At 55.4% G+C, this 14,162-nt stretch overlaps 1 protein-coding gene across 1 annotated transcript; it reads left to right on the top strand.

The window, feature by feature from the left end:
- Nucleotides 1–259: 259 nt before the first annotated feature.
- Nucleotides 260–13,971, top strand: LOC129650790 (angiotensin-converting enzyme-like protein Ace3). Its single transcript, XM_055579596.1, has 16 exons — nt 260–398; nt 496–632; nt 1,040–1,198; nt 1,463–1,550; nt 1,730–1,873; nt 2,622–2,813; nt 2,931–3,028; nt 3,108–3,280; nt 3,580–3,803; nt 3,905–4,049; nt 5,777–5,875; nt 6,264–6,386; nt 10,305–10,489; nt 10,979–11,146; nt 11,222–11,418; nt 13,353–13,971. Exons 1-15 carry the CDS (start codon nt 260–262, stop codon nt 11,401–11,403), a joined length of 2,256 nt encoding a protein of 751 aa, XP_055435571.1. The 3' UTR covers nt 11,404–11,418; nt 13,353–13,971.
- The last annotated feature ends 191 nt before the right edge of the window (nt 13,972–14,162 follow it).

The following is a 14,162-nucleotide window of genomic DNA, read 5'->3' as shown; positions in this document are numbered from 1 at the left end:
ATCCCTGGTCAAGATCAAGGGTGGCTCCAATGCCAGGGAGAAGTGACCAAGAAGAGTGGAACAAGCTCTGGTCTAGACATTAAGAGCCCTGGTTGTCCTTTTGGCTCTGCCACTGACCTGGTGTGAAGGTGGTACGTCTAGACCATTCTAGACCTCAGTCTCCTCACCTGTAAAATGGGGACAGTTGGGCCAGAAGTTAGGTGGGGCCTTTCCCTTTCTGACATTCCACAGCTGACCCTTTAGCCCCTGATGTCACAATATGGAGCTGGACTGTGATTGGGCCACAGCCTCCTCCAGCTCTGCTGTTCTTTTGGTCATGGGAACAAGATGGACTTGCCCTGGCCCTTCCCTCCTTGTGCTCTTCTGTTGTGCCGTGGCTCAGGGTGACAAGGACTCAGGTGGGGCTGGGACCCGAAGGAGCGTGGGATCAGACCCGGGGACCAGGCAGGGGCAGGCCCCTCCTAGGACAATTGACGCCCATCTCCTTCTCTGCAGACCAGCTCTACAATGAGACTATGGCAAAGGCCTTCCTGCAGTTTTACGACCGAACAGCCCAGGTTGTATGGAACCAGTTCATGGTGGCCGCCTGGAACTATGTCACCAACATCACAAAGAAAAATCAAGAGGAGATGGTGTGGCACCACTTCCGCCCCTGCCCCTCCTCCCTTTGTTCTTCTCAGGAGTCACAGTGCAGGGGTGCTGGGGGGCCAAGGAATCACACCTTTTGCCACTCTTCCAGAGCTAGATGAGAGAGGGAAGCCCCAAAGCATGTGTTGGAACAGACGTCAGGCTCCACGCCTCCTGGAGCCTTGAAAGATGTCTGGGCTAGAACCTCTAGCTTCTTTCCTCTTGTAAATATCACCTGCTTGCCTGTAGGGGGCAGGTTCCCTCCCTTCTTGCTCTTGGCAAAGTTTCAATGACTCCAAACCCTTTAAAGGGGCTTTGGAAGGAGGTTGTGGGGCTGGGCCCTGAAGTTCCATGTGACACCCTCACCCTCTCCTTCACCCTCACACGACAAACATGGTGACCGTCCTTCCAGCTGTACAAGGACGTGGAGAAGTCCCAGCACACACTGTACTTTGGCACGCGGGCCCGCATGTTTAAGATCGCCAACTTCCAGGACTCGGACGTGAAGCGCATGCTGAGTAAGCTGCTGAACATAGACAAGGCGGCCCTGCCCAAGGAGGAGCTCCGGGAGGTGATGGACGAGCCCCCAGGTCTCCAGGCACATGCTCCCCCCTCAGGGGTGGGCAGGCCGCCGGGTGGGGAGCCGCCTGGGGCTGGAAGGAGTTTGGGGGAGGCAGGGCTAGAGCTTCCTCTGGGTGGGTGGGGGAGGTGAGCAGAGGCTAGTGGAAAGATGGGACGATGCCTTGGCCAGGCCTGCCTCTCCCAGCTGGTGGGACTAGCGCTGGGGGTGGGCCCATGGCTGCGGACCTGCCCTGGGTGACACCTGTCCCCCCAGTACAACGAGATTCTGGCCTACATGGAGACCACGTACAGCATGGCCCAGGTCTGCCTGAATGAGGGGCCCTGCCTGCCCCTGGAGCCTGGTGAGCACCCGGGCCCACCCCCACCCACCCCAGAGTCTCAGCACAGCCCGTTCCAGTAGCCTCCGGATTCCCACCTTCCTCCCAGCCCCAGCTGCACTCGGGGAGGGGCTACCCACGGCGGGACAGGGCAGGGGGCCGGCTGGAGTGAGGTCCCACCTCGGCTCCTTTTCTGGGTACAGACCTCGAAGAAGTCATGGCCACCTCCCGAGACCAGAAGGAGCTGCTGTGGGCCTGGCAGGGCTGGCGGGATGCCGTGGGTCGCCAGCTCCGCATGACCTTTGAGCGCTACGTGCAGCTCAGCAACAAGGCTGCGAGGCTCAATGGTGAGGCCCCTCACCCCGCACCTGCCAGCCCATCCAGCTGGGCAGACTGCATCCTGCATGGGGCTCAGGGCAGTGCTGGGAAGGGTGAAGCCAAATCTGGGTAGGACCTGGAGACAGGAACCCTGAGTCCTGCCACTGAGGAGCGCAGAGCTGGCTCACTCGTTGTGTGGATCCATAAACAGCAACTGAGCACTACTCCTGGGGTGTGCCGTTGCTGGGGAGGGTCTAAGGATGCACAGGTGGAAAAACAGGGAAGGTGCCCACCTTCCCTGGGCTTACAGGCCTCTGGGAGACAGACGCTCATTTCCAGTCACCACCCATAGGTGCTGAGAAGGATGGGGCTGCAGAGAGAGAAGAAGGGACCCTGTTTCACCCAGGTGGGCGGGGAGGGCCTTGCTGGCATTCATCCAAGGCCTGAAAGATGGAGCAAGACGGGCAACAAGCCCTCGGGAGGATCTGAAGAAAGGCAGCCCGGATGGGTGGGGCTCCAGGTGGAATGAGAGGAGCAGACCCTGTCTGCCCAGGCCCAGAGGATGCTCAGTGTATGCTTTGCTAAGTGCCTGTCCATCCCACTCTCATCCTTTACGGATGGTGACCTTGCAGGGGGTGTCTTTCCTGTTTGGCAGATAAAGACCTCAAGGATCTAGGAGGTCAGTTGGCTTCCCTAGCAGGTGCCTGGGTTTCCTGCCAGCCAGGCCAGGCTGAAGGGTGGGTGGGGGTCACCCCTGAGCCCCCTCCCCTGTCCTAGGTTACCAAGACATGGGGGCCTTGTGGAGGTCCAAGTACGAGTCCGACACGCTGCAGGAAGACCTGGAGCAGCTGTTCCAGGAGCTGCAGCCGCTCTACCTGAACCTGCATGCCTACGTGCGCAGGGCCCTCTACCGCTTCTATGGGCCCGAGCTCATCGACCTGAGGGGGCCCATCCCCGCCCACGTCCTGGGTAAAGCCCCAGATGGCGGCAGAGGCGGGCAGGTGGAGTAGGCCTCCCGAGCAGGTGCGCAGTCGGTGGGGAGAGACGGTCTCCCGCCTCCTCTTAACCCTGCCCCTCCTCTTCCAGGGAACATGTGGGCTCAGTCCTGGGTCAACATCTTAGACCTGGCCCTGCCCTTCCCGGAGAAGCCCCCCGAGGACATCACGAAGATCATGCAAGGCCAGGTCAGCATTTGGGCCCCGGTCTGCCCTGCCCACCCCACAGCCCCTGGGCGGGGCCCCAAACTCTGCCTCTTCCCCATAGCACTGGAAGCCCGAGAAAATGTTCCAAGAGGCTGAAAAATTCTTCACCTCCATGGGGCTGCTTTCCACCCCTCCTGAGTTCTGGAAAAACTCCATGATGGAAAGGCCAACTGATGGGCGGGAGGTGGAGTGCCACGCGTCCGCCTGGGACTTCTACAATGGGAAGGACTTCAGGTGCTCACCCTGCGGCTGGTATCACCCCCTTCCTCTGCTCCTTCTGCTCTCCACCTGTCTGCCTGTCTCAGCGGGGTGGCAGCCGGGAGTGGGGGGCGGGGAGCCGGCCACGTGGGGGAGATGAGTGTGAAAGCCATGCGTCTGGCCACTGCTCGGATGTGCCACCTGGAGTACCAAGAGCACAAGGCCCTGCTGGTCTCCAGCCCAACCACCCAGGCCCTTTACAGAGCCTGAATAGGGAAATGTCTCCTTCTCCCAGGGCATCCCCATGCTCCTTGACCCCTGCCCTTTAACCCTAGGATAAAGAAGTGCACCGAAGTGACCATAGAAGACCTGCTGTCCATCTTCCACCAGATGGGCCACATCCAGTACTTCCTGCAATACAAGAACCTCTCGGTGATCTTCCGCGCAGGCGCCAACCCAGCCTTCGAGGAGGCCGTGGGGTCGGTGGTCACCCTCTCAGCCTCCTCCCACAAGCACCTGCTCAACAGAGGCCTGCTCAGCCAAGAGCACCAGGACAAAGGTGATGGGGACCAGGAGGATCCCAGGCCTGGGGCCCCCGGGCAAGGGCTAAGGGAGGCGGTACCAGAGCCGCCTCCTGACTGTCCCCCCTACTTTCCCCAGAGGAGGAGGTCAATTTCCTGATGAGCATTGCCCTGGAGAAGATCGCCTTCATCCCCTTTGCCTACCTGATGGACCTGTTTCGCTGGAAGGTCTTTGACGGCACCATCGAGAAGGACGTGTACAACCAGGAGTGGTGGAACCTCAGGTGGGGAGGATCGCCATTCGGGCCCCTCTGGCCACGCCTGGACTAGGGTGGGCTTTGGGGGCAGCCTCAAGGGGACCGCCTGCGACCAAAGGGCACCACCATCTCACCTCCGGGGGCAGAGCTGGGCGTGTGAATGCTGCTAATCTGCGGCCACGGGGAAGCCCTGGGGTGGCATTGGCTGTCTGTTGTCACCAGACAAAAGCATCCCTGCTGAAGTGGGTAGGGCCGGAGCGTGAGTCTTGGGGGATTGTGTTGAATCTGGCTCCAGCACTCAGCAGGCTTGTAGCCCCTCGGGGGATCCCTGGAGGCCGGCAAGCTCGCACGGTGGTCGCACTTGGGCCCCTCCAAGAATGGGATGCTGACCACCAGGCAGGCCTTCCTGCTCCTCCCCTCCCTTCTCTGCCTTCCAGTGAGGCCAGCAGAGGGGGTGTTTGTGGTCTGAGCTCTTTCCTTTTGGTGGAGAGTCCTTATATGACAAGGGCAAACCCACTGCCCCCTTTCCTATTATCCTGACACACACACAGACACAGACACACACACCTGTCTCTGACTCTGTCCCCAGGCCTGTCTGTGGGCGGAACTGGCAGTGAAGGAGCCCCCCAGCAGTCGGGCAGCATCAGTCTTGAGTGAGGGGCACCCGTGTCCATCCCATCACCGACCCCTGGCTGTTAGATTGGATAATAATTGCGCATGGGCAAGGCTTCCCCTTCTCCACCAATCCTCAGACCCACCAGCTCAGGTCTGCCGGCCACAGGTGCTCCCAAAGGGCCCACCAGTTCTGCATCAGGCCCTTAGGCTGACTTGAACCTTTACAGGTGCCCAGCCTGCCATCATCCTGCCACCCAGGGATGGCAGAGCAGGCTGCCCCTCCCTTTGTCCTCTCACCCTCTGACTCCCACCCCAAATTCAGGACTGGACCTCACTGGGGGGATTGGCAGAGTCTTGACCTTGTGCCCCCTCCAAGGGCACCCCCACCAGCCATCTGGACTGATTGATGGAAACCGGAGGCTTAGGGAGGGGGCGACTCCCTGGCCCTTGAACAGAACCTCGTGGATGAGAGAGGAGCTTCCCCGTGAGGACTGTGCAGGGCTCCAGTGGGCCGACGTGAAACGACAAGCTTTTCCATAGACTTCGTCCACCCCAAAGATGGCTCGCATTATGCCCATTTCACAGACAACACTTTACAACCTGGCTGAGTAACAATCAACTTTCCCACAGTCACACAGCTCAGAAGGCAAAGCCAGCAGTTACTGGGGTCTGCCCACGACTCCGCCATGTCCTGCTACCAACTCCCTGATCTCTAGGCCTCGGTTTTCCTCTATACTGCAGGGATGATGCTGTGTTTTCTTCTCAGCACTTCTTACCAGAAGAAACCACTTGGTTGGTTGGTCCATGGCCATCCCCCATCATTAGGAGGAAAGCAGGGACCCTGCCTAGCCCGTTCCCTCCCGTGTCCCCAGAGCCAGGATAGTGTAGAGGGAGCCCGTGTGGAGAACTCAGCATGGTTCCTGCAGAGAGGACGTGCTCGATGTTAACTCCTGTAATTGTTTAATTCTCTGATTCCCAATCCCATGTGTTTTCAACTCATTTATTTAATCAATAAAATGCATTAAGTGTCCTCCTCATGCCAAGTCGCTTTGATGGCTGTACAAATGCTCCAGAAGGAAAAGGATTCTGGAAATCTTACCAGGTGGCACTTTCAAGCCCCCGATTAACACCACCCCCAGGTTGAAGTACCAGGGCCTGTGCCCTCCCATCCCTCGGACAGAGGAGGACTTTGATCCAGGCGCCAAGTTCCACATCTCTGCCAGCTTGCCCTACATACGGTAAGGTCTGGGCCACTCCAGCAGAACCGGCCTAGGGGGTGGGGGTTAGGGGACACAGGACCCAGATGGAGGATTTTCAGGAAGGCCCCAGACCCAAATGTCCTCCCCCTGCACGCCTCCCCACCTCCTCCCGTCAGACAGCACACCCTCGTGAGGGCCTTGTCCTGAGCACACTGCGCTTTCACATGAGCTCCCCTGCGGAGGGCAGCGTGATGAGAAAGCGTGTTTGCTGTCCCGAGAGGTGAGCAGGAGCGGGGAGGGGGCGCATGAGTCCAGAAGGTTAGGAAGCAGAGACCCTGCAACATCCCAGGGCCAGCCTACCTGACGGTGACCGCTGACCCGAGCCCCCCCCGCCACGCCCCCAGCCGGCCTCGCCTTCTCTCCCCAGGTACTTTCTCAGCCTCGTGCTCCAATTCCAGTTCCATGAAGCACTCTGCAAGGCCTCGGGCCACATGGGGCCGCTGCACCGCTGTGACATCTATAACTCCAAGGAGGCTGGGAAGCTCTTGGCGTGAGTGCTCTCCCCCTTCCCTTGTCCTTCCCCACCTTGCTGGAAGCCTGCCCTAGGCCCCTCTCCTCACCTGGCTCCACCCCAGGTCCCCCTGCGCAGACCTTATGTTCTAGTGGAAATTCTTCCCTCTGTCAGACTATGAGAGACTACAGAGTCTGAGAGACCATGGTCTCTCCTATGTTAATCAAAGCCCGTTTCCTCTTATGTAGCCCCTGTGGTCAGAGAGATGGTTTAGCCCCTCCTGCTAACATGCACACACACGCATGCATGCACGCACGCACTTGCTCACGTTGTCAATAAATCGAACTGTCCCAGGTGGGAAGCCAGTGTTGGGGTCTCTCCTCTGCCTCCATCTTCCGTCTGAATCCCCTTATTCTTTCCCTGCAAGGTGCCTGCCTAGCTTCTCAGCAGCACTTGATGCCCCCTGGGGTGCACTCTGCTTTGCCTATCTTTTCTCGGAGGTGCCTGAACTCAGTTCCCGGGCTGATCCAGGCTGCTTTTGCACCAGCCTCTTGGCCCACTCTGATCATCTTGTGGTCTACTTTGACCCCCTCCCCGCAGTCTTTTTTCCCGGCTCTTGGTGTCTAGCCCATCCTTTCCATCCCGGCCTCTGTGGTGCAAGCTTCTGGCCCTGAAGGAAACCTGGAGTGGGGTGAGAGGCTGACCTGGGCTGGATGCCTTTACTTCCACAGGCTGGCTCTCTAGCAAGCACTCTTACAGTGTTCCACATTAGCAGTCCATAACTTGCAAAGTGGATTTTATTATCCACATTTCATAAATGATGAAACTGAAGCTCAGAGAAGTATAATTTCATGTTGCTGATCTAGGAAGTGGCAGAATCATGCTTTGAGCCCCAAAGTGACTCCAGAACACATTATCTTCCACCCTGTTGCTTCCATCAGTTATAAAGGATGCTGTTCTGGTGAAGCTAGACCTGGGTCCTCTGGTCCCAGGATCAGCACTCCAGTCTGGGATATGGAGCCCGCCCCACTGACATAATCTTTTTCTCATTGCATTTCAACCGTTTTCAGTAGGTCCATTACCATAATCGGTCAAGGTCATGTTGAGTTTTATTCCTGGTTTCCCAGAGGATGAACAAAGCCACTATTTAGTATCCTAATAATTATCCACAATAATTTAGCCTCCTTTGGAAATGTAATGAGCATGTTCGTGATTCCATCATGCAGCTTGTCAGTACCCACGAGGCCAGACAGAGTTGCGAGACTAATCCTTGCCTTTGCTCCCAGGAGGGCTGCACTTGACATGCCTTCTTGTCTCCCTAGTCTATTTGCTATTTCATCTTTTCATACTCCTGGGATTTATTCTAGCCAACTGCCCAGGTTTGAGCTTCTCAGAATGTGTGGAACAGAAGGGGCCTCATGTCTCTGGCTGCCCATCATTTACTCACTCAGCAAACATTTACCTGTGCACGTGCCAAACAGCCTGCCCTGCGTCCAGCAGGGGGCAATGGGCCACAGGATAAACCAATAACCATACGCCAAGAAAGGAGCTGCTGCAGCAGGAAAGGGATTTGGTGAACATGCAAAGAGGGAAGGAGGTCTTGCTAGGGGACCAAGGAGGGAACTCTGTCCCTCAGTGCAAGAGTACAAGAAATAGCAGACTTCCGTTTTGTTTTTTTTTTTTAATACATTTTAATATTCATTGGATATTTTCAAGAGAACTCTTAAGTTTGGTTTTTTTTTTTTAATAATTTTATGGTTTTGGCTGTGCTGAGTCTTCATTGCTGCTCAGGCTATTTCTCCTGTGTGGGGAGCAAGGGGCTACTCTGCAGTTGTGGTGATTGGGCTTCTCGTTGCCATGGTTTCTCTCGTAGCGGAGCCTGGGCTCTAGGTGCTCAAGCTTCAGTAGATGTGACACGCGGACTCAGTAGTTGTGGCTCCTGTGTCCTAGAGCACAGGCTCAGTAGTTCTGACCCACAGGCTTAGTTGCTCCATAGCATGAGGGATCTTCCCGGATCAGGGATCAAACCCGTGTCTCTTGCACTGGCAGGCAGATTCTTTACCAGTGAGCCATGAGGGAAGCCTAGCATCAACTCACTTTTGACTGAGCCTTTATCCCACTTGATCGGTGAGACATTTGACCTCAGTCTTTCTCATCATTTCCCTACCCCTCTCCACCCAGGACATATAAGGCTCCCAGGGTCTGACTTGGTACCAAAGCACGCCGAGGACTCGCCAGTCATCTCTAGGCCTTTTGTGGAAGGATGGGGCAGGCAAGCGCTTGCGGGCGAGAAGGGGAAGGGCAAGATTCTTGGCTGCTCTTTTCCCTAATCGAGTTTAAAACTTGATTTTGCTACTTTCGACTCATCTTCCTAAGTGTGATCGCCCTGGGGCAGCCTCCAGGTTGGTGCCACTCGGAATAGAAGGTAGAAGTGGCCTTGGTCCAAGTTCCCAAATTCCCCTGCCTCACCCAAGCAGCCATGAGGACCTGATCCTGTCCACGGGCCCATTTCTGCCACCCTGGAGTTGAGGGCTCCAGGCAGTGCCCAGTTGTCACCTTGGCAAGTCTCACGTGCTGCCTGCGTCAAACCTCTTGTCCCACCCAGCCTGAAGGACTACTTCTGAGTAGGCAGACTCTCAGTGGTTGAGACTTTTCCCCACCAGGTCCTTCCTTTTCCGCAGTACCTGCCACTTGATAAAATCCTCTTACCTAAATGTAGTTATGGGATTTTGTTTGGTTTTTTCCTTTCTATCTTGATGACTTTTCTCCTCCATTTCTCTAGGATCCTAACTACATTTCCCCCAGTGGTCTCTGCCATGCATGGATCTACTGACCTTTAGTTTCCCCACCTTATTCTTTCCCAATTGTTTATTAAGCAATGTATATAAGACTTTGCAAGCTACAAAGCCCTCTTTGCTGCCATTGAGTGTCTTCATCCTCACCACAGTGAAATGCAGGTATTAATGGGGGCTGGTTTTATTGATGAAGGAGCTGAGGCTGAGAGAGGTTAAGTTGATCATCTGTGGCTGTGCAGCCCATAACTAGCACTTCTGGGTCTTGAACCTGAGTCTTGATGGCCTAGATTTCATACTCTAGGCCTCTGGGCCTCTCAGCCCCACCTCTCTCCAGGTCAGATCGGGGAAGCAGGTTGAGAAGTATCACATACACCTTCTGCTGCCTCTGCAGGAGACGCTGGGGTGGAGGAGCTCGGAGCCCTGGCTGCAGTGCACGCTGTCCCCCTACCTGAGTGCATGGGCCAAGCCTAAGGCTAGACCCCCTGCCACGGAGCACTCGATGAGCCTCGAGGCAGCTGACATTTCTGCAGTGCCGCAGGCAGTGCACAGAGCACATCCCACGCTTGCAACCTCGCTAATCCTCCCAAACACTCCCTGGGAGACCGGAAGGGACTGAAAAGCTGTCTCTCTACTGACACTGAGCACCTCATGGGAAAGAGTGTTTCATGACTTTAGGCTTATTTGAGTCCAGGATAATAATAATCCTCATTGTGGTAGTACTAGTAATAATAATAATAGTAATCAGACATTTATTGCCTACCTAATTATGCTCCCAGAATTGTGTTTATTTGGTCAACACAACCACCCTAAGAGGTAGGTACTGTTATTTTCTCCATTTTATGGATATGGAAATTGAGAAAGGTTAAGTACTAGCCCAGGGTCCCACAGCTGAGTCACAGAGTCAGGATTCAAACACAGGTTAGTATTATTTCAAAGTTTGAGATTTCTTTTTCTTTTTTTTTTAACTGGAGGATAATTGTCTTCCAGTATTGTGTTGGCCTCTTCCATACAGAGCTTGTGATTTTATCCATTATGCTGAACATCTGTTGGGAGAGTCTGGCTAGCAAAGTCAGACTCTAAAGGTGGGGTTGGGCATACTGAGGGGTCCCAGCAGCATCAGCCAATGCCCCCACACACCCTCACAGCCGTACTTTTCTCCCAGGGATGTCCTGAAGCTGGGCTCGAGCAAGCCCTGGCCAGAGGTCCTGGAGAAGATGACCGGGGAGACCAAGGTGTCCACAAAGGCCCTCATGACCTACTTCAAGCCCCTGCTGAACTGGCTGGTCACTGAGAACGTGCGGCAGGGGGAGATACTGGGCTGGCCAGACTTCAGCTGTTCCTTTGAAGGTTTGATGATCTGACCCTCGTCCTACCTCTGTTTCAGCTCCAGGCCCGACCCTAGCCTGCCCTGGGCCAGCCCCTACCACAGCTCAGCCTTCACCCCTCACCCATTAAGGACCTTGCAGTGTGACCCTGTCTGCACCTGATACAGCCTCAGCCAAGACCACAGCCCATGCCCCAGCCACTGGCTTGGAGGCTTCCTTGCCCACTGTCCAGCTAGACTGCAGGGTGGATCTGAGCACGGGGTGGGCATCTTACCTCTTGCCCCTGCATGGAGCCACTGCTGGGCTCCATGGGGTACATGGCCCTACCTGTGCCATCTGCTGCTCCTCCTCCTCCTCTTTTCTATCCTCCTTCCAGGGCAAGGCCCTCACTTTTGGAAGGCAGGTGCCAGAGGCTGGGGGAGAATGTCTATGGCCATCAGATCCCCTCTGGTCACCATGAGGCACCCTCCCCAGCTTCACCTGCTCTGTGTGTTTCCTGTGTCTTCCACAGAAAGAGAAACAAGCAGGGCAGCATTCCTGGGGATGGAGCTGAACTCTGACCAGGTCAAATCCTGGCAGTGGACGTTGCTGGCCCTGAGCTTTGTCATGTTACTGGCAGTCCTGCTGCTGGGCCGCAGGCTGTACACGATGGAAAAAAGCTCACTGACCCAAGACACCAGTACACAAGACACCTGGTCACAGAGCACCCGGTCACAGAGCCCCAGATCACAGGATGCCAGTGCCATCAAGCCAGCATTGAAAACCTACTTTCTGGGCATAGCGATGGAGCCCCACCAAGTTGTCAAGAGACAGTGGATGCTGCTGGGCCTCTGCCTCCTCCTGATGCTGTGCTCCATTGGCCTCATCATTCGGATTTTCACACAGCACAACAGGAAACCTCCGTGGATGAGAGATGAATGGGGGAGCTGGGACTAGACACCACTGCAACTGGTGAGGTTTAGGGGCAGAAGGAGGGTGGCCAAATGGAGAGGGGGTGGAGGAGGGGACTGCTTGCCTGAATAGCACCCAACTGCTATTGGGTGCAACCGTGGCAGATCTGGGTATATGGGCAGTTGTACATTTGTGAACTCATGTATGTGAGGCCATGTGCATGGGTGACTGTGTGATTCCATGTCTGCCCTGGGTTCCAGACCAGCTTCCTTCTCCGGGGGTTCAGGATCCATAGTTTTAGTGACCCAAGGGCTGTGTCCCTCCAAACCAGCCCCTCACCCCAAAACTGGTTTTTCACATGATGTTTTCTTCAGAAATTCTACTGTGGGGCTGGACAGAGACTGCAATACTCAAGGAGTATCTGCCATAGTTAGAAACAGGACACTGCTTCAGTGCCTTTAGAAAATGCATGCACGTAGAACCAGACACTCCTTGTACATCCTGCTCAGTTCATGAGTGCTGAACTCTGTATACTGGCCAGCACTGTGTTGGGCTGCATAACCCAGCCCCCAGAAGCTGCCTGTCAGCTGTCCGAGATGCAAGTAGCCTTTAAACTGCCCCATGGCCCATCCCAGCCCCAGACCAGGTCCTCCAAAATGCAGACAGTGGGTAGCTGGGCACCCAGCCAGGCTTGATTAATGATTGACTTCTTTAATATTTAAACAAAGCTCATCTCCAGCCACTCCACTCCAGAGATGGCCTTGTTCAACACACACACACCTGCTGCCTGGCCTGTTGCCCTGGGGATTGAGCACAGGGCAAACAGCACCTTTCCAGGCTCAGTGGAGGAGAGGAGGATGGGGAGGGAGAGCTTTAAGGAGGACATTGGGAAATGAGTGCTCTAGGGACAAGCCTAGGAAGAGAAAGGGAAGGCCTCTGCTCCTGACCCTCTTTGCCCTTTCTTTCCAGCCTGGGTCTAACACAAGGGTGCCACACCCGGTGTATGGGAACTTACTGAGTTTGGACTGAGGCCCCAGGGGCCCCCTGGGAGACTGAAAATCAATGTCTGTTGGAAATTAGGGGAACCTTGAGAGGAAGTAACATCACAGCCAGAAACCACAGAGGAGGCATCAGGGCTGCAGTTGAGCAAGCGGGAAGGTGGCCAAGAGATGGGACTGGCTCTCTCTAGATTAAAGATCTGAGCCCAGAAGTCAGGGATCAGGGTACAGAAGGACTGGGCTGAGATCTCCATGGAGCCTACCTCTGTCCAGGTTTCAAGAGGTCTTCTTGAGTTCTGGCAGAGTCTGAGCACTTTCTGTTCTGACCGCAGGTTCCAGAGCACCCTCATTTGATGTCTCCGTCACTGCTGTTACTTTGCCTTGCTGTAATGTCCTTATTTGTCCCCATTACTAGCTGTCAGCTCTGTAAGGTCAGGACACAGTGAAACATCCGTAGCCAGCACAGGCCATGGCACACAGAGGGGATTTGGAAAATGTTTGAGTGAGTGAGTAAGTGAGTGAATGAGTGTCCCACTGCCCAAATTTCTCCTCAGAGCTCAGCACCCCATGCCCTGAGCCCATGAGAAACAGCCCCACCTTTCCTCCACAGCCAGCCTATCCCCCCCCGACATGGGGCCAGCCAGGACAACTCAGCCCCCCCCCCAGGAGGCCACACTTGCAGTCCTCCCATCCCCCAGCCACAGTGGCCAACGAGATCCACATCAGGCACTGTGGCTCTGCATGGCAAAGGTACAACCAGCCCAGGACTCCAAGCCTCTCACCTGGACTCCAGCAAAACTCTCACTGAGCCTCCTTGTCCGCCTCCCTCCCCCACCCGCCTTTGTAAAGTTTCTTTCTTTGGACCTCCACTGTAAAGTTTCTTTCACTGGAATATTTCCTTCATGTCTAACTACTTAACAACTTGGTTGTCCATCAGTTAAATCTAGATGTGCAAAATGGCATCTGAGGGTCTTTATCATTTATCCCACCTCCCAGCTCAGCCCCTTGCACTGATTCCATCATCGGCCTTTGCCTAAGCTGCATGCCCTATTGAGTGCTTGCCCTCCAAGGATGGCTCCAAACTGGCTGTTGGACCCTCTGCAAAGCTTCAAGCTCACCAAGATGCTCAGTGAACAGTGGTCTCCTCCCACTCCTCTCCAAGAAGGCTCTTTCAGTAAACCTCAGCCCATCCCCATCTGCTTATTCTATTGTATTCATTTTCAACCAGTACTCAGACACTTTTATCAGTGGTCACTTGCTAATATGTGGTTTTAAATCTGTTCTTCTCCCAAGCAGTATCTGTATGCCAAGAGCTCTCATGCCTCTAAAGAAAGCACCTCATTGCATATTCCTTGTGCATTACACTGCCAGTACCAGGTCCTGGATGGGCTTGCCACTAGTTCTGCATGGGCACTGGGATTCTGCTGGAGGGCACTTGGTAAGGATGGGCAAAAGGTCTATCCATACCATTGCCCGAGTCCAGTCCAATGGTCAGATCAGGAAAGAAACCTTCAGCAGAAGACCGTTTGAGGCCTTTAACAACCCCTTCGGCTCCTCCTCTCCTCCCCTGCTTGAGAGAGACGGCCTGGCAATGTCCAGACTGGCCCCCTGGTACCTGAACCGGGTCTGAGAGGGCCGAGGGCACAGTCCATTGGGACAGAGCAGAAGCTCCTCAAAGAGGCCCTACCCGATTGACTCCTGGCGCCGGACTCCCTCCCAGCTCCGCCCCTGAAGAGTCAGGGCCCCGCCCCTGCCCCATTGAGTCCCGGAAAAGTTGCCCCCGCCCCGCGGACCCCGCCCCGCCGC

The sequence above is a fragment of the Bubalus kerabau genome, chromosome 4 (assembly GCF_029407905.1).
Source record: "Bubalus kerabau isolate K-KA32 ecotype Philippines breed swamp buffalo chromosome 4, PCC_UOA_SB_1v2, whole genome shotgun sequence".
Classification (NCBI taxonomy): Eukaryota; Metazoa; Chordata; class Mammalia; order Artiodactyla; family Bovidae; genus Bubalus; species Bubalus kerabau.
The sequence above is the reverse complement of the archived record's forward strand: the minus strand, read 5'-3'. Positions and strand labels throughout refer to the sequence as shown.